The sequence below is a fragment of the Nelumbo nucifera genome, chromosome 2 (genome assembly GCF_055504915.1).
Source record: "Nelumbo nucifera cultivar China Antique chromosome 2, China Antique-T2T, whole genome shotgun sequence".
Lineage (NCBI taxonomy): Eukaryota > Viridiplantae > Streptophyta > Magnoliopsida > Proteales > Nelumbonaceae > Nelumbo > Nelumbo nucifera.
The window spans coordinates 88,154,047-88,179,928 of record NC_142650.1 but is presented as its reverse complement, the minus strand read 5'-3'; the positions used below and the strand labels follow the sequence as shown (position 1 = coordinate 88,179,928).

The window sequence follows — 25,882 nt, the reverse complement described above, 5'->3', positions numbered from 1 at the left end:
CTAGATCGTTTGACGCGGTTCACAGTGAATTAATAACCCCACAAAGAGAAACCAGAGATAGTGGAGAACCAACCTCCTCCTTCCCCATCTCATCAGTCGTTGCTCACAATCATTCAATGATTGAATAACTAATATCGTTCATCTGTCTCTGTCTGTGTGCCTGTCTCTCTCTCTCTCTCTAAAGTTAACCACTTCTCACAGCATCCATTTCGCTTATCCCTCCAAATGTTAGGCTTATTAGAAGTTATCGGAGATGAAACCGGGAATAAAGAAGAAAAAAACAGAGGAAGAAAAGAAAAAACCCCAGAAAAAAAGAAGAAAAAATGAAGAAAAAAAACCCAAACGCTTGTTTGTCCCTCGGTTCGGAAAGAAAAAGTCAGTCTTTGGATCCATTGCGCTTTTTGCTTTCCCGTTAATCAAAACAAAACAGTTACAGAGGAAAAATACACAGACGAACAGCCAAACTGAAGGGGAAAAAGCAAGAAAGATTGCAGAGATTGAAAGGAGATTGATCGTGCAATCTGGGTTTCTGAGTTCAAGGAAGGAGCTGAGACGGATTTACCGAGTTGGGTTTGAATGGGTGAAGAAATTCGCTAAAGACTGGGAATGTGATGTGAACTGGTGGCGGAGAAAGGATTGTAGTGAAGATGAGCAGAGAACAGGTTTCAAAAGCCTGGGAAGCAACGGTCCGCAAGTCACAAGCAGCTGCAAAGAAGCGCGGAAGCGGCTTATTCTCGACAATGTCGGTTGCCCATGCCGACGACGAAGACGGTGGTGGTTCTACCACGGAGTCTTACCACGCCGAGAAGATGCTCGCCAATGGCGACTTCTATACAGGGCAATGGGTCGACAACCTTCCGCACGGTAACGGCAAGTATCTGTGGACCGATGGGTGCATGTACGTCGGGGAATGGTGTCGTGGGAAGACCAACGGCAAGGGTAAATTCAGCTGGCCATCTGGGGCTACCTACGAAGGAGATTTCAAAAGTGGGTACATGGACGGCAAGGGCACCTACACTGGTTCGAGCGGCGACACCTATCGTGGGTCGTGGGTTATGAACCTCAAGCACGGCCAAGGTGTTAAACACTACGCCAATGGCGATTCCTATGATGGGGAGTGGCGGCGTGGTGCCCAAGATGGGAATGGCCGATACCAGTGGAAGAATGGGAATCATTACATTGGGCAATGGAAGAATGGTATTATCTGCGGCAGCGGAACTTTAATCTGGACAAATGGGAATCGATATGATGGGTCTTGGGAAGATGGATTACCCAAAGGGAATGGAACTTTCAGGTGGTCTGACGGTAGCTTCTACGTGGGCACCTGGAGCAAGGACCCAAAAGAGCAGAGTGGGACTTATTACCCATCCGGCGCCTCGGCATCTGGGAATCATGATTGGGATCCTCGCGAGGTGTTCTCGGTTGATCTGAATGAATGTAAGATTTGTCCTGGTGAGAAGGTTTCGGTTTTGCCGTCCCAGAAGTCGGTTAATTGGCCCGGAGCTGAGGGGAGGTCGTCCAAGGCTCCGGATAAGCCCAGGGGAAGTTCGGTGGATGGGAGGGGGAGTACAGATAAGGGACTTGATAGGATTTATATTTCGGAGTCTGATGGGGACATCACTTGTGACATTGTTGATGCAAATTCAATGCCGAGCAGAGATGGGGATGATGGTATTGGGGGGCCTCAGGTCGAGGACGCCGGAGCTCGGTTGCAGCAATTGAAAATGCAACCAAGGGAGACGAAGCGGCAGGGAGAGACAATCTCTAAGGGGCATAAGAACTATGAACTCATGCTCAATCTGCAGCTGGGAATCAGGTAGTGTTACTGATCTAATGGCATTCTGCTTTGTGTCTTTTTGTTGATCTTCCCTTCTCTTCGTTCTCCTTTTTTCCTGCTTTTATTGGGCCCTTTTGGTTGTTCATGTTCAGCTTCTATTGTTGGTTACTTCATTCCCCCCCCCCTTTTGTGAATAATGCTATATTGGGTAGCTAAAAGCCATCTCTTGTAAGGAATTCTATTATATTATCCATTGATAGAAAACAATTCATACTATTTGCCTGATACTATATTTTGGAAATCATATTCTGTAAAATTTCAAAGAGTTTATGAAATCTGTGGCAGTTAGCACCACGCATGAATAATAAAGAGGAAAAATATTTCTTACCCTATAAATTACATAGATATCATCCAAGTGACTGACTACCTAGATTGAAATAAATTGCTGTACTTTCATGTTTTTGTGTTTCTTCTTTAGCTTTTATCATCATTCTTATCACTTGTTCTCCTGTAGAAAAGGTTACCATGTATTCACTTGTGTTTTGCAATCTAGATCTTGCACTCCAGACTCTTTACGTGAAATTCAGATTCATTCTGTTTGTTCTTATTGACATCCTCTTCTCTTTGAGAATATCTTTTGAAGTTCAATAGATAAAATTTTATATTTATCATTTGCTTCTGTTCAATGAGCTACAATTGGACTTTGCTGTTTCTCTTTACTCATCATTCATTAAGTATTGAAAAATCTTAGGGTTCTAAATGGTGGATTAGACAAGGTTAGTACCCCATCCCACCATATTCAAGTAGTGATTTCTAAATTTTTAGCTGATCTGTTGAGTAATAGTGAGTCAATTACAACTTAATCCAAGTTTGGGAGGCATGACATCCCCTTATAAGCTTGTTGTTAGGAAGAAGCAACTGAAGTAAAAGAATGTATTGTTTTAATTTAATCTGTTAAATAATCAACAGTTTTAATTTAGTAGTCTTGAATTGGAATTTTCTATAGTGATTATTTTAATCACTATTTTCTTTTCACTCTTAAAATGTGATTCAATTCAACAGGCATTCTGTAGGAAGACCCGGCCCAATTGCAACCCTTGATCTGAAGGCTTCAGCTTTTGACCCCAAGGAAAAAGTATGGACAAAATTCCCTCCTGAGGGAAGCAAGCATACTCCACCACACCAATCCTGTGAATTTAGGTGGAAAGATTACTGCCCATTGGTTTTCAGGTTAAGTCTTGAAATATATTCTTTGTTGACGTCACACACTTTGCTTCATGTTGCTTACTTCCATTCAACTGTCCTTGCAACTTAATTATTGTTCATTATAATCTGTACCAGAACACTCCGGAAATTGTTCAAGGTGGATCCAGCTGATTACATGATATCAATATGTGGAAATGATGCACTCCGGGAACTCTCCTCTCCAGGTAAAAGTGGAAGCTTCTTTTACTTGACCAATGATGACCGCTACATGATCAAGACAATGAAGAAATCAGAAGTGAAGGTATGTTCCTTTTTCTGCTACCTGTGTCTTGGTTTGAACCAAGATCAACTCCACTGACCTAATTCGTTTTTTGATTCTTTCGCCATCCTGGTGTAGGTGCTTATAAGGATGCTTCCAGCCTACTATAATCATGTTCGGGCCTTTGAGAACACACTAGTTACTAGGTTTTTTGGTCTGCATTGTGTGAAGTTAACTGGAGCTGCACAAAAGAAGGTAGGAACATAAAATCAACACTTGTTTTTGAGTCCCTAGAATTTTTCTCAAACATGAACAAGTGAGGTAGCAATGCCTTGCAAGCTTATAAAATTTCTGTTGAACCAGGTTCGCTTTGTTATAATGGGAAATCTGTTCTGCACTGAGTATCCCATCCAGAGGCGCTTTGACTTGAAAGGTTCTTCCCATGGCCGGACAACAGATAAGCCTGAGGCAGAGATTGATGAGAACACAACCCTTAAGGACCTTGACCTTAATTTTATATTCCGACTGCAAAGAACATGGTTCCAAGAGCTTCATAGGTGAATTCAGCTTAACTAAATCTCTAAATTCCAATGAAAAAATTACTTATTTTTATCAATTATGTTCATGTCTTTTTTTTTTTTTTAATTTATTCTTTTGGCTTGTTAAAACTGTCCTTAGCAGGCAAGTGGATAGAGACTGTGAGTTCCTTGAACAGGAGAGAATTATGGACTACAGTCTTTTGGTGGGCCTTCATTTTAGAGATTCATCATATACCAGAGATGAGGGTCGTCATTCTAGTGTTCGAACTCCCATGGGTTATTTCTCATCCTTAACTATGTTGTTCCTAGTTTTTATTATCTCAGCTTGATCTTGTATTCAACAGACACTTAGTGTTGTGTTCTCTTACAGGTAATGGCGACCATGAGAGTGAAGGAACAGCTCCTCATCTTCCTAGAGTGGACATGGATCATCTCTTTGACCCCAGCCGGTATATAGTTGATTCATATGAAAGCTGTAGTTAGTCATGATATCATATGTGACACTAATATCCCCTGTCAGCTATTCATATTTTTATTTTTCCTTGAAGCATTCTTTTTTGCATCAAATGCTGCAGGTGGGCATCTATCAGGTTGGGTATCAATATGCCAGCACGGGTTGAGCAAACAGTGAGAAGAAGTGATTGTGATTCTCAGCTGGTTGGAGAGCCTACAGGAGAGTTCCGTGATGTGATTTTATTCTTTGGTATCATTGACATACTTCAAGACTATGATATCAGCAAGAAACTAGAACATGCATACAAATCCATCCAATATGACCCAACCTCAATATCAGCAGTCGATCCAAAGCAATACTCAAGACGCTTCCGTGATTTTATATTCAAAGTTTTCACAGAAGACACTTGAACACCAGCTGAAAGCCACTGCAACTGTCACATACAGGTTTGACAGCATCCAGTGCCTTGTTTTGCCAGCTGATGTATTCTTGGAATTTCTGCTGGAAGGCATTCATGTATAGTCAATCTTAGTGGGAATGGCATTCTACTTACCACCAAAGTTTTGAAGGTAGCCATCAACATGGCCTTTGGAGGATCAGTTGTGGCTGCAGAATTGCATGCTGGATAGTATGGCATTGTTCTCCTCTCTCCTCTTTATATATAATTATAGATATATAATATGTTTGGTAAGGGTATAGATGAAAGCCTTGACATTGAAACATGCAAGCCCATTTGAATTGTAAATGAATTTACCTGAGGGTAAACCTGTACTAGAAATTATTCCTTTTGTATTGAATTCTTTTCTTCTTTTTCATTTTTATTTATTTATTTTTTGTCTCAGAAGATGAAGAGGAGCCTCTGGGATTTTGTTATTGAATAAAAGTGTACAGAGGAGTATCGGAACTGAACTTGTTTTTCTTATTCCATTTATCAAGTTAATTGTTTTTGACTTCAAGACTGTCTGGTGTATAAAATGCTCTGGATAATTGTGCTTTCATTAATGTTAATCTCATATCTAGACGAGTGAAGGGATAGAGAAAAGAAACTTAGGAAGGTCAACTTCAGGCTATGAGAAAAATTTAATGCAATTTTGCATAAAAATGTGCAACCTTATGAGTTGAGAAATTCTTTTATAAATTACTGGCACAACAAAATGGGATGGGTAGACAGTATCTTGGAAACAGTGGACTAGACAGAATTTATCAAAAGACAACTTTATGGTTAAATTGAACCAAGGCTCATAGCCAAATGAAAGTGTTAAATGGTCGAATATTCATGCTGGCTGTAGTGGAGACCTGGCATTGAAACTTACCTTCATTAGGTTTGGGGCTTTTGGTGTTTGGTGGGTAAGTCAGGATTTAGGTAAACCCTAGCCCAACCTAAAGTGTTAGACCCCAAACCCTAACCTGCAAGTCTATCCTGTGGGAAAACTAGAAAGGACACAAGGCATAAATGAGCTTATATGAAATAACTCCATCAAGTGATAAAAGAGTGCTGGAAAGAGAGTGGTAAGAAATGATTGAAGAGCACATATTAATGGAATAGTGAAACAGGATTCATGCAGCATTGGCCAACCCCATGGTCTAAAAAAAGAAAAAGAGAAAACATACCCACATAGTTGGGACAAGCCTTAATTTGGTGATGATGTGCAGATGTAAGTAGACATTGAATTTGGGTTGGGACAAGCCTTAATTTGGGGAGTGCTCTCCCCATCCCCGTCTTGTCCCCGCTAACGGGGATGAAAATTTCCCCATCCCCATCCCCACGGGGGAAATCATCGCCATCCCCTACCCAATTAGGGTGGATCTCCACAGGGATCGGGAAATGGGGAAAATTGCCATCCCTAGTTAAAAATCTCTATGCATGATATTGTATCTCTTCCAATACCAATACACCTATTTAGATGTTTTAAAAAAACTCTTGTTCTCAATAATTAAAACATATAAAAATAGGCCCAACTTCAAATTAAAAAAAAAAACTAAAACAGTTAAAAAAAAAACTTGAAGGTTCCAAGCATATGCATCCCTTCTGCTGTATCAGGTGTATCGATATTTTGATCCTTGTAAGATTAGTGTACTGTCACATGCACCCCTTAATGCCTCGTAACCCCCTTAATGCCCAGTAACGTGTAACCCGACCCAGGTTGTACACCCTTATTCTTATATCCATGAACATAATAGTGATAAAGTTCATGCCAATAATGTATAAACTGTGATGACAGCTGAATGCTTTTATTGGAATTTTTTTTCCCTATCAGCATTACTTCAAAGTTCTAACAAGGAAACCTTTTTAAAGAATCCACGATACAAAGCACAGTTCTCTGCAACCTTTTTCAATTTTGTAGCTTATACATAGAACATGAAAGAGACCCAAGGACAGGCGATCAGAATAGAAGTGATCGATAAAGAAGGTGGCTAATCTAGATGTAATCTAAATGGAAGAGAGAGAGATACGGATTCATGAGCTTGAAAGTGAAGTTTGCCTGGAAGAGAAAGAAAGAGGAGGGTGGGGGGCAAACGGAAGGAAGAGAGAAGAGGTTCCTTTCTCTTTTTCTTTCTGTATTATCAACTTCTCTTTTAGAAGAATAGGAGTACTGGTTCAAGGTCAAGGCTTAAAAAGAACCAAAACGATGGTGACTCACAATCTATTTTAGTACAACGTGCACAGTCTTCGCAACAATCTCAATTAATATGAGAGAGAGAGAGAGTTTTGAGCTTTGAAGCTCAGGCGCCAAATGATCAGAGTTTAGTCGGCGATGGTGCTGCTTCGGGATGCTGTTTCTTCTCTGGCTTTGATCTGCTTTTATTATCTTTGACCTTAGTTGGATTCCATTGAATTAAAGAAAGAAACCCAGTTGGAATTTACCTAAATAAATGGAGAAATCAAAATGGTTTAATTAACTGACATAACCAAGGAGACGAGATAGTGCAGCAGACTTTTGAAAACTTTTTTTTTTTAATTGATGCCCAGACTTTTGAAACTTGCACGCAATCAAACAAACACTACTTTGTTAATTAGCCGAATTTAAACTACAGAGTATTTTTGGTATTAGACTGCAATTGGTGTGCAAGTCGGGCTCGGGTTGAGGTCAACCCTAACCCAATCTGAGTTGTTGAAAGGCCAGGCTTGAGTTGAGGTTTAGGTAGGTCCGATTTTTCTATTTCCCTTTGTCAAATTTCCTTATTTCATTCACTCTAAGGGATCATATTAATTAAATATTAGAATTATTGTGTAAACGAATATATAAATATATAGATATATACAATTATGTATATATATATATATATAGTAAGATGGTCCACGTCACCTTGTTTTACCTTGCTCCATTATGCCAACCCTACATTCTTTTTGACTCACTTTTCTCCCCATTCTCACTACTCTTAATTTGCCATCTCAGCACCCTCTCTCTTCATTCCTCTTCCTTGCCATTGGGTTTTTCTCTCCCCTACAACTCACATCTCTCACTTCCTCTAACAATCTAACTTCTCTCCTTAATTAGCTCAATATATGTTTTATCCTCTCCTTCACCTTATCTCTAATTCTCCTCTATTTTGAGTCTAGCTCACCTGCCAACAAAATTTATTCCAACGACCTACCAACATTGATCTCACACCGTACATCTCATACATGGCGGGTTCCACTTTTATGATGGGTCCCAATCTCATGGTGAAATGTGTGGTGTAATATCAAGTTGGTAGAGGGTTGGAATGTGTTTTGTTGGTAGAAGATCCCAATTCCTCTATTCTCTCCACTTTCCCTTAAAATAGGGCCATAATTTATTATGATTTGGTTTTCCAAATCAAACAATATTTATATATATAGATGTGATTTCAAGCAAAGAGGGGGGAATAAGGGGAATTTGATGTTTCATATATATTCATGGTATCTTCCATTATTGTTAAATGATCTATTCTTAAATAATACCATTGTTAAATAATCCATTAATTATTAAAATTGATAGTGCGTGATCTGGAAGCTCCTAGCTGGAAGATGGCATAGACCAAGCTGCAAAATAGAGGATCAGAGAACCCGGGGTGACTAACCCGGTGATGTCGCTCCAATGCTTAAGTCAGTACTGTATTATGGATGCAAGTTGAATGCTTGAGTGCTAGAATGTTAGTGAGCAAATAATCACGTGTACCTTCTTTGGGTCTTTGGAGTTAGTCCCTTTATATAGGCTTTGTTTGGCGTGGGCTTCACACACCGCATCCGAGATTTCCAGGAGGTCGCCTAACCGGTCCGAGATCACCGGAGGTAACCGCCACGCACGTTGACCATCCTCCGAAACACTAGGTACGTGGGCCAACTTCAGAGAAACTTGGGAGTGTCAGGATATGCATACTGAATTTTTCGACGAGCACAATTCACAGGTTGTCACCTGGACCTCAGTCAGGCCTGCAAGACCTCGAGGGAGGTCGTTCCTCGCATCGAGGTCATTTCGGCTAGTGACGAGGTGCTATAGGTTGGCCCTAAACGAGGTGCTCCTAGCCGACCTAGGTTGTGGTCGAAGTCGCTAGGTTGGAGCGAAGAAGAACCACGATCTAGGACTCCAAATCATCACTTAGGTGGTGCCTATGTGTCATCTAGCTGTTCTAAGATGCCATGTGTCACGATGTCATTGGAGGGACAAATCCGCCCACATCAATTGCCCCCCACTCCCAAGCTGAGAGTAGCTTGGCGAAGGGAGTAGATTGCTCCTTTTGGCCCGAGATGACTGATTCAATCAGTTCGTAGTTGCAAGTGTTGGTCTAATTTGCTTCTCAGGTCAGAAGAGTTCAAATGTTTGCAACCTTACGTAGGACCTCACCGTCTTGATTTTTGGGCCACGAGAGTGGACTCATCCACTCGAGGAAAGGTGAAGCAGGTACCCCAAGGACATCTACCTTATCAGAGATGCAACCATCAAGGGGTTCTGCAATTTGACCTATTACCTTAAGAGCGGAGCTCCTCATGCCATCCTCAAGAAGGGGTTCTAACCACGTGACTACTTTATTAGGTCGCTCCACCTAGGTAGACCTTGTCGCAATGTCACTCAAACTGGTTCTTAAAAGAGTAGCCAGTGAGTTCGATGTGGAGCCTGAAACTGAAGTGAAGAGATCGACAAAGTTTGCATCCGTCATGGTGCTAAGAGCAAACTAGTCTTTCCTTTGTTCTCTTTATCGTGCTGAATGCATATTGTTTTTTATTTCACCCATGCAAAAGAGGCGACTAGGTCTTATGTGGTGCCGAGGTCTTTTATCAGCTTGGCACCTTAGCCCTTAGGCTTTGGGAGCAACTCGCGGTCCACTCTCTTATCCTTGATCTTGCCCATGCCGAAGAGGCGACTGTGTCTCCTATGGTGCCAAGGTCTTTTATCACCTTAGCATCTTAGCCCTTAGGCTCTGGGAGCGACTCATGATCCACTCTCCATAATATTATTTAGCCAACGTACGGCCTGACCTTTCTGCTTAAGCGGGTGGTCATTCTGTAGTAACTTCCTATATGGCTACTTCTACATCATCACTTGAGATTGGCTTACTCAGGAAGGTGCTTGCAAGATCCTAGCCTATTTTTCCTAGAACCGCTGACCGTCTGCTCCTATTTGAGTCATGGGAGGCTAACCCTGAGGGGTCAACTTTGCTATCTGTGGGTCGCCTACTCTCACGGGAATCATAAGGGACTTGACCTATGAGGCCGGTTCCACTTTCAGCTCACTTCCAACTCCCAGGGGGGCCATAAAAGCTCGATCTGTAGTAAGGCTTCGTAGTTCGAGCTGGAGGTAGTCCGGGTCAGATTGCTAAGGCTCACCTGGGCTGGTTATTTATTTTTGTTCTATTGTAGGTTATGTTGTTACTTTCGACATCATATGATAAGTTGATGCCACGTTTGCACTGCATCAACCCTTGGAGACGCTAGTCGTCAACTCCTATGAGAAGCCACAGGGGTTCGACCTGTGGGGGCAGCTCGACTAGTTGTAGGTCACCAACTCACACGAGAGCCTTGAAAGGTTCGACCAACAAGGGTGTCCGCACAGTCCATAAGCCGTTAACTCCCGCAGGAGCCACGAAGGGTTCAACTTGTAAGAGAGACCTCGAGAATAAGGCTAACGAGGCTCATCCGGGCTGAAATGAGGTCAACAAAGCAGCTTAGTCAGTTGGCCATCAACTCCTATGGGGGTGGCTCTACTTCGAGGTGCTTGTCGTCGAACTGTTGGTTGTTAAGGACATTCTACTGCTGATTGCTTGAATGCGCTGAGCTTCTTGATTGACATGAAGGAGGGTTCTCATGTTCTTGCCCCCCAGTAATTGATTATTTGTTCTTGATGTTGGTGCTGCTTAAAAATGCCTTGAGTTAATAAAAAATGGAAATTAGAGAGTGAGAACTTAAATTTTTAAAAGATGAGATATTTAGCTTTCTGGAAGATGAAGACTTAGCCTTTTAGTAGGTGAGAACTTAGCTTCTTGTAGCATTTCCCACAGACGACGCCAATTGATAGTGCGCGATCTAAAAGCTCCTAGCTAGAAGATGACCTGGACCAAGCTGCAAGATAGAGGATCAAAGAACCCGGGTGGCTAACCCAGCGAGGTCGCTCCGATGCTTAAGTCAATACTGTATTATGGATGCGAGCTAAATACTTGAGTGCTAGAATGCTAGTGAGCAAATAATCGTGTGTACCTTCTTTGTGTCATTGGGGTTGGTGCCTTTATATAGGCTTTGTTTGGCGTGGGCTTCAAGCACCGCATCTGAGATTTCCGGGAGGTCGCCTAACCGGTCCAAGATCCCCGGAGGTAACCGCCACGCACGCTAACCATCCTCCAGAACACTCGGTACGTAGGCCAACTTCCAAGAAACTTGGCAGTGTCGGGATATGCATACCGAATTTGTCTGCGAGCACAATTCGCAAGTCACCACCTGGACCTCAGTCAGGCCGACAAGCCCTCGAGGGAGGTCGCTCATCGCGTCAAGGTCACTTCGGCTAGTGACGAGGTGCTACAGGTCAACCCTGAATGAGGTGTTCCTAGCCGACCTAAGTTGTGGTTGAAGTCACAAGGTCAGAGCGAAGACGAACCACGATCTAGGACTCCAAATCATCACTTAGGTGGTGTCAATGTGTCATCCAACTGTTCTAAGATGCCATGTGTCATGATGTCATTGGAGGGCCAAATCCGCTTTCATAAAAAATTATTAAAAATTTCAAGAAAATATTCTACCAAAAACTTTGAAATAGTTATTTAAGAAATAATCCATTATTTAACAAATATTAAATAATTTAATAATCTAACAAAAATTAAACAACCCATTATGTAATAACTTTTGGTTATTAATAAATGTTCAAAAATTCAATGTTTAGCATAATTTACATTTAATCATTGTAGTTTAATAAATTTTGATTAAATTTTTAGAATAATAATTTATTGATAAAAGACTTTTCTAATTAGCATAATTTACTAAATTCTATAAAATCAATAATTATAGTTAACGATTATCAAATAATTTAGGGAAACTCTTTAACTAATAATCCATAATTATTTTTTAGCAAGTAATTAAAAACTAAGAAATTAATCTATGAAAAGAATATTCTCCAAAACTATTTAAATAATAATCCATTGTTATTATTCAACTAAATAATTATTAAAAAATTTAGGAAAATTAAATTAGGAAATTGATCTATCAAAAATTGTTTCATAATTATTTAAATAGCAATCCATTATTATTATTTCAGTAAATAAATATTAAATAATTTAGGAAAATTATTAAGTCTATCCACACTAATCTAGACCACATGGTTGATTTCGATCATACCTGGTTTTACATTAATTAACAACAAATAGTTTTTTTAATTAAAAATGATGTAATTTACCATAATTACATTAATTTAGTATAATTACATTTATTTTGATTAATATTAAATAATTTAGGCTTAAAAAGTAAATAATTTGCTTTAATTTATTGTTATTATAAATAATTAATTTACTATACATTACTACTAATCAATAGAAATTTCAATAATTTTTAGAAGTTATCATAAAATATTTTAATTTATTTTTATTTAATTTACTGTTAGTTAATTAGTTATAAAAAAAAATTATTAGAATTGTAAGGATGACAATTTTCCCTATAAAATTGGGGCCTTACCCTTCCCTGCCCTGAATGAGGCAAGTTTTCTCAAATCTTAAATGTGGACAGGGTAGAGACGGAGTGGGGATAGGGAAAATATTTTTTTCTCCAAATTAGGGATAGGTTTGCATATAATTCCCTAAACTCGATGGTAAATTAGTAAAATATCCATAGACTTAATATTGATTTTTAAAATATCCCCAAGTTTTCCTCATATTCTTATAATCCTAGGATCCCATAATTTCATTTATAAAATACCCCCAAATTGTCATAATCCAATTCCTAAAATACCCCCAAATTCCCATAATCCTATTTGTAAAATATCCATAAATTAGATATTTTTAGGTGGTTGCCTCAGGGTGGGGAAAATTTGGGGATTCCTCATCCCCGACGGGGAATGAGTGCCTCGCTCCAACCCCGCCCGTCACTAAGGTCGGGGCAGGGATAGAGTAGAGTGACTTGACTTACAGGGGTGAGGGACAAGGAGGGGTGCCCCATCCCGTGCATTGCATGGGCCCCCACTAGTATAACATACATAGTTACACAAACACACACATATTCATATAATATTTATAGATGCAAATGTGAAATCTAATTGGGGTTGGGTCAGGTTGGTCACGGTCTCGACCCTAAACCAACACAAAGTTAAGTTGGGTTCATTCAACCCTAACCTTAACCTGAACTTCAACCCATTCCAACCCTACTTTTTCGGGTCAGGTACAGGCTAACCCAGCCCTATCTGCAAATTAGGTAGGATGAGATTGAGCATTTGTTAGAATTTGAATGGGCCTGCCTGTGTCTCAAGCTCCATAATAGATTCTTCAAATTGGGTACCCAAATACCAAAAGGAAAAAGAAAAAAAAAGTTGGATCCCAACTTGCACCTAATCTAAAGGAGTTTCCTTTCATGGGCTAGAGAGTACAAAATAGAAAATACATTGTAGGATTTGGATCCCAGCTCCTCAATCAAGGTTCTAAATACCAGATGCAAAGAGTATCTAAAAGGCAATTTTAAAAGATGAAAGGATAACAAAATTAAGATATGCATGGATATAAAGGGTCGATTCAAATGAATCTCAAAAACACATCAATGACACTATGCCAAATGAGAATAAACAAGATATAAACATATAAGTACCACATTTTAATTGTTTATATGATGTGTGAACTAGCTGGCCAAGATATGCTTAAGGACATTGGAAATAGTAAAGAAAAAGATATGGATATATTCTTTATTTTCTTTGATTTTAATTTTCTGGTTGTTATATTTTAAGAAAGAAAAATAAAGGGAAGTTAAAAAGTTAATAAATTAGAAAGCACAATACCTTGAATATAAAAAAAAGTGGTGGTTTTGGTATAGTTTGATGGGCAAAATTTTGCTTGTTTTCTTTTTTAAAAGAAGAAATACAGCTTCCTCATACACAACATGTGTGTATTTTATCATGTGTGTGGTGTAAAATAATATTTATTATTTACAAACAATATTCTTTTATCCAAAAAGACAAATAAGGGATTGAATGGGATAACGTGTTATACGTACAAAGCTCCCATTTGCTAGAAGATGACAAATGGGAATGATATTAGCATTTGGGATGGAATCCGGATCTCCTGCCTACAAGAATTCTTTCCATGTCTACCCATATAACATTGCAGCCGCACGTAAAGAATATCTCATCCTCCTACATGGTATTATGCACGAGAGATGTTCCCAATGTACAAAAGTAATGTGTTATGGGTAGAGTTTTGTGGGCTGGAGATGCAGAGTCTTTGGAATGATCCCTTGTTGTTAAATCATCCTAATTTTAAGCCCTTCGGTCCCAAGTCGATCCAAATTAAATAAATAGGGTGAAAGACATCCTGGAGCCCCAATGTATAGAAGGTTGGACGGATCCAAAATTTTAAATTACTTTGGCAAGAGTGTAAGAGAACAAATATGCAAGTTAGAGCTCCAATGCTAGGGGGTGTGACAAATTTATGTGGATGATTCAAAGGGTAGATTTCAATCAAATGAGCTTATGTTATTGTGCACAAATCATCTTTATAGTTTTCTAGCCATGAGGTTCCCCTAAGGCTCAGTTTGGAAGGAGTATAAATACAAATATATAAAGTACAAAACCTTACATTTTGTATTCTTTTGTATGTATTTGTACTGTATATATTTGTATTTGTACTCCTTCCAAATTGAGCCTAAAATTAAAAATTTCATTTGAAAATTCTATTTAAATGGTATTACTGAAAATAAAAATCTTGCTAAATTTTGTATGAACTTAAATTATAGATACCCAATTTGTGACGTTGAGTCCCATACATTGCTTTTCTGTAGCCATGCTCTAGCTGCTTAGTTTTGTTATAACCTAGGATTACCTTTAAATTCTGGGGATGCTTCTTTGAACTTTGCAGAATGATGGAAAGACTGGTTGGATAAAAGTGGTGATTGCCTTGAAAATGTCATTTATTTATTGGATTATTTTATAGCTATATTATTGTGGTGTATTTGGAAATCCAAATATAATTATCTTTAACCAAATTAATCCCAACCCAAACCTAACTATATTGTGAGGATGGTTTCTGATGCAGGAGCTAAAGAATCAAAATTGGAATTTTATGAAATTCTATATTTTTGGATATCAGGGATAATTTTATCATTTTACAATTTTCTTTCACATTTAATAATAGGATTTGATTGTCTATTTATAATTTGTTTATGCAATCACTGCATTTATTGAGTTTTCTTTGATTTGAAATATGATATGACAACTTAGTTTAAGTCCTATTAGGATTATTAAGTCTAATAGTTTTACTCTTAGGACTATTATGAATCTAATAGTTTGACTCTTAAGATTATTGTGAATTTAGAGTCTATAAATATGTATAAATTCTTTACCCAAAGAAAAATGAATTGAGCGATTCCTATACCCTAGAGCGATTCTAGGCATCCTTTCTGAGAGATCCGGGTATTTTCTCTCTTTTTTCATTCTCCCCCTATTTCTTTCTTCTTCCTTCAAGAAGACATTAAGTCATCAATAACCATAAATTTCTGATCAAAGAAGATCATTCAACATATCTAAGGACTAGAACTGAGCTGGTCTTATGATCAGTTCCCTACTAGAATAGGGCAGGTTCATGTCTAGAAACTAATGTCGTGTCAGCAACTTCAATATAGATGGTAGTTTTGTGAAGTTTGGCACTGATGGTTTTGTTGTGATTTTCAAGGATAGAAATGGTTGTTTTTTGTTGGACAAACTTGTACCCTGGTTTGCATCCTTATTCAATATATTGTGCTTTCTGCTACCAAAGAATGCCGTTTGTTTGTCAAGGACCATGATCTAACCGGTTTAGTTATAGAAAATGATGCTAAAGCTATAGTTAATACTCTGTTTGCAAGAACTTTTTATCAATGTTTTTAAAATCGAACTAGATAGAGAATCGTTTTGGAACTGGTTCCCAAGTCGAATGGTCCAACTATCTAGTTCAAATGAATGGCCCATTCTGACTTAAAAAAAAAATTAATAAATGGTCAAAAACCATTGTTCGAATTGATGGTTTAATGGTTCGACCGCCCGGGTCAATGAAACCAATTACTTGACTGGTTCCTAGGTTTTTAGGTCCGACCGTCATGCCCGGTCTGGTTTTAAAAACCATGCTTTTGATGCATCTCCAACTTCATGGCCTCTTTTGCATGATATATATGGCCTATTGGATGGATATATAAAAGGTTGCTTGAAAAGTCATCAAGTTTATTGTGTGGCGTATGAGTTAGCAAAAAGGGTTGCCAATAGCCTTGATAGCACTTGGCTCCACCCTCCTCAATGGTTGCAGGACCTCTTGGTTTCAGATCTGCAGGCTTCTTTTTTATATCATGTGTGTTGGCTTTAATTATCTTGTTGTTTGTCTCTTGTTTTTAGTTTGTCAATGGAAAGTTTCTCCAATTGAAAAGGGTTCTAATTTTTCATGTCCTCCATTAATAAGAGATGTAGTTTTGAGTTAATGGGAGTATGAGAGTTAACAAATTTAACTAATTTTGCATTACCTTGTGGCTGGTTTAGGGTTTTTCACCAAAATCAAGAAGAACTAGAGAAAGGGAAAGAGTCTTATTTTTGTAGGACTCTTCATTTTTGACCTAGGAAGTGATGCCCTAGGTTTTAGGGTTCCTTAAAGTTTTCTGAAAGGGGCGGTTCAAGTCCCACTGTTTTGGAGGCCTCTAGAGGGAGCAACTACTTCTCTCTCTTCTTCTGCTCCTGTGAAAAAAGAATCTTTGGAGGGAGGAGCTTCTAGGGTACCAGAAGGGTGTTTCTGTTTCCTGAAGGAGATAAATACCTATTTTTTCATCTCAAAGTGATTTTATAACCCTCTTTTGGGAATAATGAAGGGACACGGAGTTGAAAACAAATCAGGGAGTGAGATGGAATGAGAAAAAGGAGATGTTGGAGACCTTTTTGGGGCTGGGACCATCACTACAGTTGAGTTATATGGTACAAACTATTTAGAATGGTCACAATCTGCAAAAATGGTCATTGAGGCTCATGGGAAGTTGGGGTATGTCACTAGTGAGGAAGTGAAACCCGAAACTAATTACTCCCGATAGGTATAGGAAAACTATATGGTAATGACTTGGTTGTACAATTCTATGTTGCCCCTAACACAAATAAGGAGATTTGGGATGGGGTTGCAAAAACCTATTCACAGAATGAGAATGTTGCTAGAGCCTACCAATTGAGGAATCAGGTAATTACTACCAGACAAGGAGATAAGCCTATTGCTATTTATTTTTCGACCCCTAAAACCCTTTGGAAGGAGATAGACCATTTGGAGACTGGTTTGGGAAAGTAGCAAGGATGCAACAACCTATCAAAAACTTTTAGAGAAGAATAGGGTTTTTGAGTTTCTTGCTGGATTTAACCCCGAGTATGACATTGCATGGCAGCATATTCTTTCCAGAGATAGTGTAACTCTCTCTCAGGCATATAACTTTATATCAGGAGAGGAGAGTATGAGGAATGTGATGATGAGGAATCCAAGTCTTGAGCAGTCTGCTATGGTTAGCACAGTGAAACCTAAGCAGAGCGGGGACAGGGGTGGAAATGAACTCAGGAAGGAAGATAAGAAGGGTCCGATCTGTGACTATTGTAAGAAGCCTAAGCATACTAGAGATACCTTCTGGAAGCTTCACCCTCACCTTGTGCCGAATAGACTTAGAAACAAGAAGGGAAATGTGAACATGGCAGTAATTGGTGACTTGTTTAGACCTCCTACTATAGCTTCTTTGGAGTCTGTTGCAGTAGCTGTAGTGAGGACCGAACTGTAGAGTTATGGGCAGTTACTTAATCAATGAGATACAGTCAACCCTAATCCATTATCGAGTGGATAACTAAGTACAGGTGGATCAAGAGGTGGACATTCTAATTCTTTTGCACATGCAGGTAGTTCACATTCCACTATAAATTATTTTTCTACTACAAGTAAGGAAGGACCTCCTTGGGTTATAGATTCTGGACCCTTAGAGCATATGACCAACATTTCTACCATTTTCTCCTCTTACCACCCCTACTCTAGCAGAGATAGAGTTTCCACAGTTGATGGATCTCATGTTCTCATTGCTGGGAAGGGCTCTGTCAAGATAACCGATGCCATTTCCCTACCCTCTTTCCTTCATGTTCCTAGATTAAGTAGTAACCTATTATCTATTAGTAGTTTGACAAAGAATTTGAATTGCTCAGTGATTTTCTCTCATGGCCATTGTGTTTTGCAGGATCTGGATTCAAAGAGCACGATTGGGAGTGGTCGTGAGGTAAATGGAATCTACCTTCTCGATGTGCTTCCTAGTCATTAGAGTCATCATGTTAGTAGCCTTCTGGGTCAGATTATGATTTGGCATATTTGGTTGGGGCATTTTTCTTTTCCTTCTTTAAGTTTCTTATTTCTAAAGCTATTTGAGTTTATTAATTTGTCTAGTTTATAGTGTGAAGGTTGTCAACTTAGAAAACATTGTAGACATTATTTTAAAGCTAGTAATAAAAGATGTTCTTCTGCCTTTGATGTTACTCATATTGGTGTGTAGAGACCATACCATGTTTCTTCTATGGTTGGTTATTAGTACTTTCTTTTATTTGTGGATGAACTTTTCCACTACTCTTAGATATATTTGATGAGATCCCATGATGAGGTGTCATCCTTGGTTCAACAATTTCATCAGATGGTGCTAACACAGTTTGGGGTACGAGTGAAAGTGTTCAAGTCGAACAATGCCAAGGAATATTTTGAAAAGAACCTAGCATCATATATATCAGAGTATGGAGTAATCCATCAGAGCAGTTGCTCTTACACTCCACAGCAGAATAGTGTAGCAGAAAGAAAGAGCAGACACATTGTAGAGATTTCAAGGAACATGGTGATAGCATCTACTGTCTTAGTTTGGTTTTGGGGTGATGCAGTTCTCATAGAAGTTTTCTGATTAACCGGGTGCCTTCTCGTATTCTTGGATATATTACCCCATTCAGCCTTCTTTTTCATGAGGGGGAGGTGTTCAACATTCCTCTCAGGGTATTTGGTTGTGTTTGCTTTGTCCATGTTCTTGGTCCTCACCGCTTGAAGCTTGACCCAAAGGCAAAGAAGTGTGTCATTCTTAGGTATGCAGAAAACTAGAAGGGATATTGTTGCTATGGCCCAACCTCTGGGAATCGGTATGTTACTACGGATGTCACATTTTTTGAGTCAATGCCTTTCTTCCAAGGGGGTTCTTCTCAGGGGGAGGGTTTTGGGCAAGGAAGTGAGCAATCTATTCCACTTCCAGTGCCAGTCCCCTTGTCCACCTAGTGCCCAACCCTCTTATGTCACCTATTTTACCACCTCCCTTGTGTCTTGTTTCTCAATGCTTTTCATGACAGCGCCTACGACTTTACAGAGAGTTTGATTCTACAGCAGAAGAATCCACATCACTTCCTATCGACTCCTTAGAGACTCCAGATTCGGATGACACTGACCTAGGTCTGCCTCTTGCTTCCTCTAATGTTTTAATTCCCATTGATTCCACTAACCCCGTTGCAAATGACCTTGACCTTCCTATTGCACTCAGAAAAGGGAAGAGAAAGTACACTACTCATTGTATCTCACACTATCTCTCCTATAGTGGACTTTCTCCTTCTTATCGGGCCTTCCTTTCTTCCCTCGACTCTGTGTCTATACCCAAGGGTGTCAGTGAGGCTTTCTCCAAACTTGAGTGGAAGATAACTATGCAAGAAGAAATGAAAGCTTTGATTAAAAATCAAACGTGAGAGATTGTGCATCTATCAGAGGGCAAGGAGACAATTGGATGTAGATGGGTTTATACAGTGAAATACAAGGTGGATGAAAGTATAGAAAGGTATAAGGCAAGGCTGGTTGCAAAAGGGTACACTCAAACCCATGGTATAGATTACCTAGAGACCTTTGCACCAGTTGCAAAAATGAACTCAGTTCAGATACTTCTCTCTCTTGCCGCTACATATTCTTGGCCCTTCTTCCAACTTGATGTAAAAAATGCTTTTCTTAATGGGGACCTGTAAGAAGAGGTATATATAGATCTTCCTACTAGTTTCTACAATGATGTAGAAGAGGGAAAAGTATGCAGATTGAAGAAGATCCTATATGGTTTGAAACAATCACCCAGAGCATTGTTTGATAGGTTTAGAAAATCCTTTGTTGCATTTGGCTATACTCAGACTCAATCAGATCATACTTTGTTTGTGAAGCGGAGGGGGTCCCTGGTGTCAATTTTGATAGTATATGTGGATGATATTGTAGTTATAAGAAATGATTTTAGTGAGATTGATAGCTTGAAGAAGAATCTATAAAGAGAATTTGAAATTAAGGATATTGGGAAGCTGAGGTATTTCTTGGGCATTGAGGTGGCAAGATCAAAGCATGGAATCTTCATCTCACAGAGAAAGTATGTTCTGGATTTTTTACAAGAGACATTGAAACTTGGGAGAAACGCAACTAATACACCTATTGATCAGAATCACAGGATAAATGCTTTAGAAGGTGAGCTGATGAAGGATGTTGGGAGATATCAGAGACTAATGGAGCGGTTGTTATATTTATGTATGACAAGACTAGACATCTCTTATGCAGTGAGTGTGGTGAGTCAATACATGCATGCCCCATGAGTTCAGCATTGGGAGGCCATTGACAGGATACTTGCTTATCTGAAGGGACACCCAGGTAGAGGCATACTATTTGCTGACCATGGACAGTTAAAGCTAGAGTCTTACACAGATGTTGATTGGGTAGGATGCCTAGATAGCAGGAGATCTACTTCGGGAGTTTGTACTCTTGTTGGAAGTAGTCTAATTTCATGGAAAAGTAAGAAACAAATAGTTGTGTTAAGGTCAAGTGCAGAAGCTGAATATAGAGCCATGGCACATGGAATTCCAGAGCTCCTTTGGATCCGTTCCTTATTAAGAGAAATTGGGATTGAGGTAGAAGAACTCATAATGATATACTGTGATAATCAAGTAGCAATTAACATTACACACAACCCGGTTCAGCATGATAGGACGAAGCACATTGAAGTGGACAGACATTTTATAAGAAAAATGATGACTTAAGGGGAAGTTTCCTTACCATATGTTGCATCTAATTTGTAGCTTGCTGATGTTCTTACAAAAGGTATTGCAAAAAACAAGCTAGAGCATGATCTACGCAAGTTGGGAATGTGTAACATTTATTCCCAACTTGAGGGGGAGTGTTGAGTTATTGGGCCGATGTTAAGTTAATAGGCCCAGTTTTTTTTTATTTACTTTATTTAGTTAGGAAGTTATTGGACCTTAGGCCCATCAGTTTATGGTAGTTTAAGTTATGTCTTTTTAGGTACTTACCAGTAGTTTAAGTTATGTCTTTGTACATTCTTTTTTATAAAGTATATAAATCAAAGGAAGGGAGTGGCCAGAACTAATTTCTTTTTGGCTACATCTCATTCTCTTCTACTTCTTCTCTTTCTTTCTTTCTAGCTGAAACCTTTCAGCATCTTCTTCTTTTCTTCATAAAGTTTATATTAAAAACAATTATCAGCTTTTCTACTGCTTCCACCATTGGTAAGATGTTTTCTCCCATAATTCAGCCCTCTCTTCTTCCACCTTCCGGGTGTAGGAAAACCTTAGAGGAGTAAAGAGACGAGTGCATACACACCCATCCCCTCTTTATCCAAGGCTCCCCACATTCCTACTTAGGGAGAAGAGGGATTAAAGCATGGGGAAAATACTCTCCATGGGCTACCCTCGAATTGGGGTCATGAATCCATCAAACTAAAAACAAGAAAGGTGTGAATATCAAGCTAATAGTGAGAGAAAAAAAAATCATTTTGTATGCAAGCAAGGAACCAAAATAACCAAGACATCTATTAAACAAAAACAACTTCTATCCTAACTACTAGAAGAACCAACTTTATGTTGTTAAACAAAAGGGGAAACAAAACCATAACTAATCGGCCTAGGTCTCTCTATGCATTGTTTAAACAAAAATAAACATAACAACGGTTATGTTTAGAAATTTTTTATTTTTTTAGTTCCATGTCATTTTAGAAACAACCAATGAGATGCACTTTTCCAATAACCTAAATAATCTCTTCTCCTAAATTTTCTCCTAAACTACCTCCCCCACTATCCCCCACTTTCTCCAAAATTATCTATAAATCATATTTATCTTCTAAATTATCTCCAATTCTTATTTATCTCCAAGTTTATCTCTAATTTAGTAGAGAGTTTCTCTCCTAAATTATCTTCATTTCCTATTTATCCTCACCCCTACTTTTATCTATATCTATCTAAATAAAGTTTCGGTTAAAAAATTTAAGAATTATTTAAATATTCTAACAAATTATATAATAACTTTAAAATATTTATTAAAAGCACAAAAAATAATTTTATATTTTTACAAAGTATATCACTAGATCGTGTACTAACAATTTAAATTATGTATTTCTGGATTGTCAATTTAAATGTTTTTCAAATATTTAATAATATGTAATAGCTTTAAATAAATAAAATTCAAATAACAAAAAAATTTAAATATTTAAATAACTAAATATTTATCATAATTTGATTTTAAATAGTTAAAATAAAGAAATTATATAATAAATTTAAAAAGTTTCTTAAAAGTAGAAAGATAATTACAACATAATATTGCAATTAATAAGAATTTAATATATTATAAAATTGAATAAAGAAATTATGTAATAATAGTATAGATTATGCTTTGAAGCATACTTAATTTAAAGAAATAATTAATATTTTAAAATTTAAACATATTATTTAAGTATTTAAATAGAAAAATATTTTAAATAATAAAATATTTAACATAACTAGATTTTAAATAGTTAAAATAAAGAAATTATGTAATAAATTTAAAAAATCCTGAAAAGTATAAGAATAATTATAACATAATATTGAAATTAATAATAATTTAATATTTTTACATAATATTATAAATAATTAATTTCACTTATACCAAGTTATAATTCAAGAAAATCACTTTCAAAAAAATAATATTTATAAATAATAATTTTAAACTCTTAATCTGTATTTATTATATAATTATATATACTAAAATTAGTATTTATTGTATTTCAGTAATTATTTATTATTTATTTGTGATAAATGTATTTTCAATGATTATGTATCAATTTATTTTGTTTTGTTATTTAATAGAAAACTTTCAATAATTATTGGAGTTTAAACTACTATTATTGAAATTTTTAAATTTAATTTATTGTACTTATTGTATTTATTGTATTTTTGCTATAACTTATTGGTTAATATTTATTAGAGATTAAACTATGATTTGAGACTATACTATTTATTGACTAAGTCAATATATTTTTAGTACTTATTGTATTTTTGTAATTATTGTAATTATTGTATTTTTTCATTATCAATATATTTCCAATAATTGTGTACTTTTTCTATAACTTTTCAATAATTATTGGAGAAAAAAAACATTGTTATTTATTAGAGATTATACTACTAATTTAACTGAAATTATGAGTGTTCATGAGTTGGTTCAGTTCGGTCATAGGCTATTTGGCCAACTAAATTGACATGGTCAGGTTGGGGAGTTGGTTAGCTAAACCAACTAACCTTTTGTAAAAACCGATCCACTCAAGTTGTACCAGTTTGGTTCAATTTTTTGGTTTAGTCAGTCGGTTCAAGATTTAAATATAAAATTAATTTTAAAAATTATAATGCAATTATTAAAAAATAAATTTAAAAATTAGATTTACGATATAAAACATTTTAGACTAAGAAATATGGAAAATTTCCAACTTTTCCATATTATATTTAAAATATAAAATATTAATATATATCCATGGCTACGTCATTCGATTTTGGTCAGTTTACAAATGGCCAAAGTGAAACTTATCCAACTTGGTCCAATTGGAGAATTTTTGAACCAAAGCCGACCTAAAATACTAGAAAACCGACCAACTCGGGTTGAGTTGATCGGGTTCGTTAATTTCATTAGTTTGATGAATAGACCTAATTGAAATTAATTATTGTTGTTTTGTATTATAAAAAATTTATTAAAAGTAGTATATAAAATATGAATAATCATTAATTATTTAAAAAGTTGGAAATATAAAACAATTGTATACTCTTATGTATTTCTATTAGGGTCATTTATTAGAACACACCTAGTTTTACATATTTACTTAAACCTACCTTATAGTTTTCATTTTACTAAAACATCCCATATATTTTACAACTTATTTACTTAATTAACCTTTCATTAAGGAGTGTTTATTTTGCCATTAGGCCAATGATTTTTTATTCCAAAAATACCCTTAACACTTTTTTGTACAGCAAACAAAATTGACCAAATATAGCCAATAGCGTGGTTGTCGTGTCTTATTAAGGGCAAGAATGGTATTTTTATTTTTATTTTCTTTTGACTAAATTTATTTAAATGAACATTAGGGTCAATACTGTCATTTTCCATTGTCATCTAATAGAAGATTGATTAAATCCATTGCAAATTATAAGTGGTGGTTTAGTAAAATGCTAACTATAGGGTAGATTTTAGTAAATCCATGAAACTATAAGGGGTATTTTAGTAAATGACCCTTTTTCTATTATTTAGCTTTTGCTTAATAAATCCCGTGAATTGCATGGGTCCCCACTAGTAACAATAATAAGATGATACGTCCATTGCTAACTTTCATCCTAAGTCTCTTCTATCACCATTAAACAAAGTAAATCATAAAACCTCAAGAAGATCAGTGGAGATGTTGGGTTTGCATACCACTGTATATGGCTTTCTTTCCCAAGCTATTAGGTATGTTAGGAGAAAGGTATTGGTGATTGAACTCGGTAGGGAACACCTTATGCAAATGTGCTGAAATCGTTGGAGTGAAGAGAACACAAACCTGGATCGAACTTCCTCCTTGCGGCCTTCTTCTAGTCATCTCCTTTCTTCTTCCTTCTTCTTTACAACATAACCGAGTGAAGCCTTAGAATACGAAGAGGAGAGATGGACTAGTTAGTTTAGAGTTTCATGGGGTTTCGGAGGTTGAGGATGAGAAGGAAGAAGATGGAGATTGAGAAAAGTTGAGAGAGATGGAGATGGGAGGCTAGGGTTTGGTTAAGGTTTCATGGGATGAGAAGAGGAAGGGGAAGATGGAGGTGTAAGAGTTCGGTGGGAAGAGTAGAAGGGAGAATGGGAGAATCCAGAGAGTTCAAAAAATCCCTCCCTCATTAGGTTGGTTCAATTAGGTTTTCATCTAGGTTTTTCTCTCTCTTTTTTTATTTTTTTTCTTAGGTTTTCTTTTAAAATCCAATGGAGAGGGGTTGGTTCATTTAGTTGGGAATGGACCGAATTGGGGTGGTCTAGTTGTGTTCTAACCGAATTAGGTTAGTGTTTAGTTAGGGTTTAAGTGAGAATGGTTAGGGTTTTAGGGTTTGGCTAAAGTGGTTGGAGGGATAAGATCTATTTGTGCTAATCTAACGGGTGGGGTCTTCTAGACAAGGCTCCTTAAATCACTCCCACTTGTCTCCCCCTTGTTTAATGTCTAGAATGAGGGGGATTTGAAATTTAAATTTTAAAAATTGAAATTAAGAGCCAAAACTAGAGGGGGTGGCTAGGGTTCTAGAATTTAGGGTTTTGTGGTGTGGAAGTGAGGGTTAGGCCAATCCTAGGGTGGAGAAGCAAAGGGGACTCAAATCTAGAGTTAGGATTGATTCTAGGTTTAGTGAGGACTTTGGGGTGATTTTCAAAAATATGCAAGGACTTAAATGAAAAATAGAAGGGGGTTTTTTGCAATAAGAAGGCAAGTCCATGGGGGTATAATGTGTAGGATTCAAGGGCTGAGATTAAAACTAAAGATGTTAGGGTTTATCTCGAACAACGAGATCGCAAGAATTGGAATCTTCGTAGATGGAAGGGTAAAATGGGGAATTTTGTAACAAGAATTTCAAAGGGGGTTCTAAGGTGTCCGAAAAGGGCAATGATGGTGTTTGATGGCCTCAAGGCATGTGTTAGAGTGAGAAATCATGATCTGGAGTGTGTTGAGCAACCAAGGG

General features: G+C 37.3%; 1 protein-coding gene across 2 annotated transcripts; it reads left to right on the top strand.

Moving 5' to 3' along the window:
* Nucleotides 1–325: 325 nt before the first annotated feature.
* On the top strand, nucleotides 326–5,191 carry LOC104606056 (phosphatidylinositol 4-phosphate 5-kinase 6-like). Of its 2 annotated transcripts, none has more exons than XM_010271093.3 (8): nucleotides 326–1,816; nucleotides 2,840–3,007; nucleotides 3,119–3,284; nucleotides 3,381–3,497; nucleotides 3,606–3,799; nucleotides 3,924–4,057; nucleotides 4,152–4,230; nucleotides 4,357–5,191. In XM_010271093.3, exons 1-8 carry the CDS (start codon nucleotides 648–650, stop codon nucleotides 4,643–4,645), a joined length of 2,316 nt encoding a protein of 771 aa, XP_010269395.2. In that variant the 5' UTR covers nucleotides 326–647; the 3' UTR covers nucleotides 4,646–5,191. The 2 variants fall into 2 exon arrangements, with proteins under 2 accessions (XP_010269395.2, XP_010269394.2); XM_010271092.3 differs by having other exon boundaries at nucleotides 3,921–4,057.
* The last annotated feature ends 20,691 nt before the right edge of the window (nucleotides 5,192–25,882 follow it).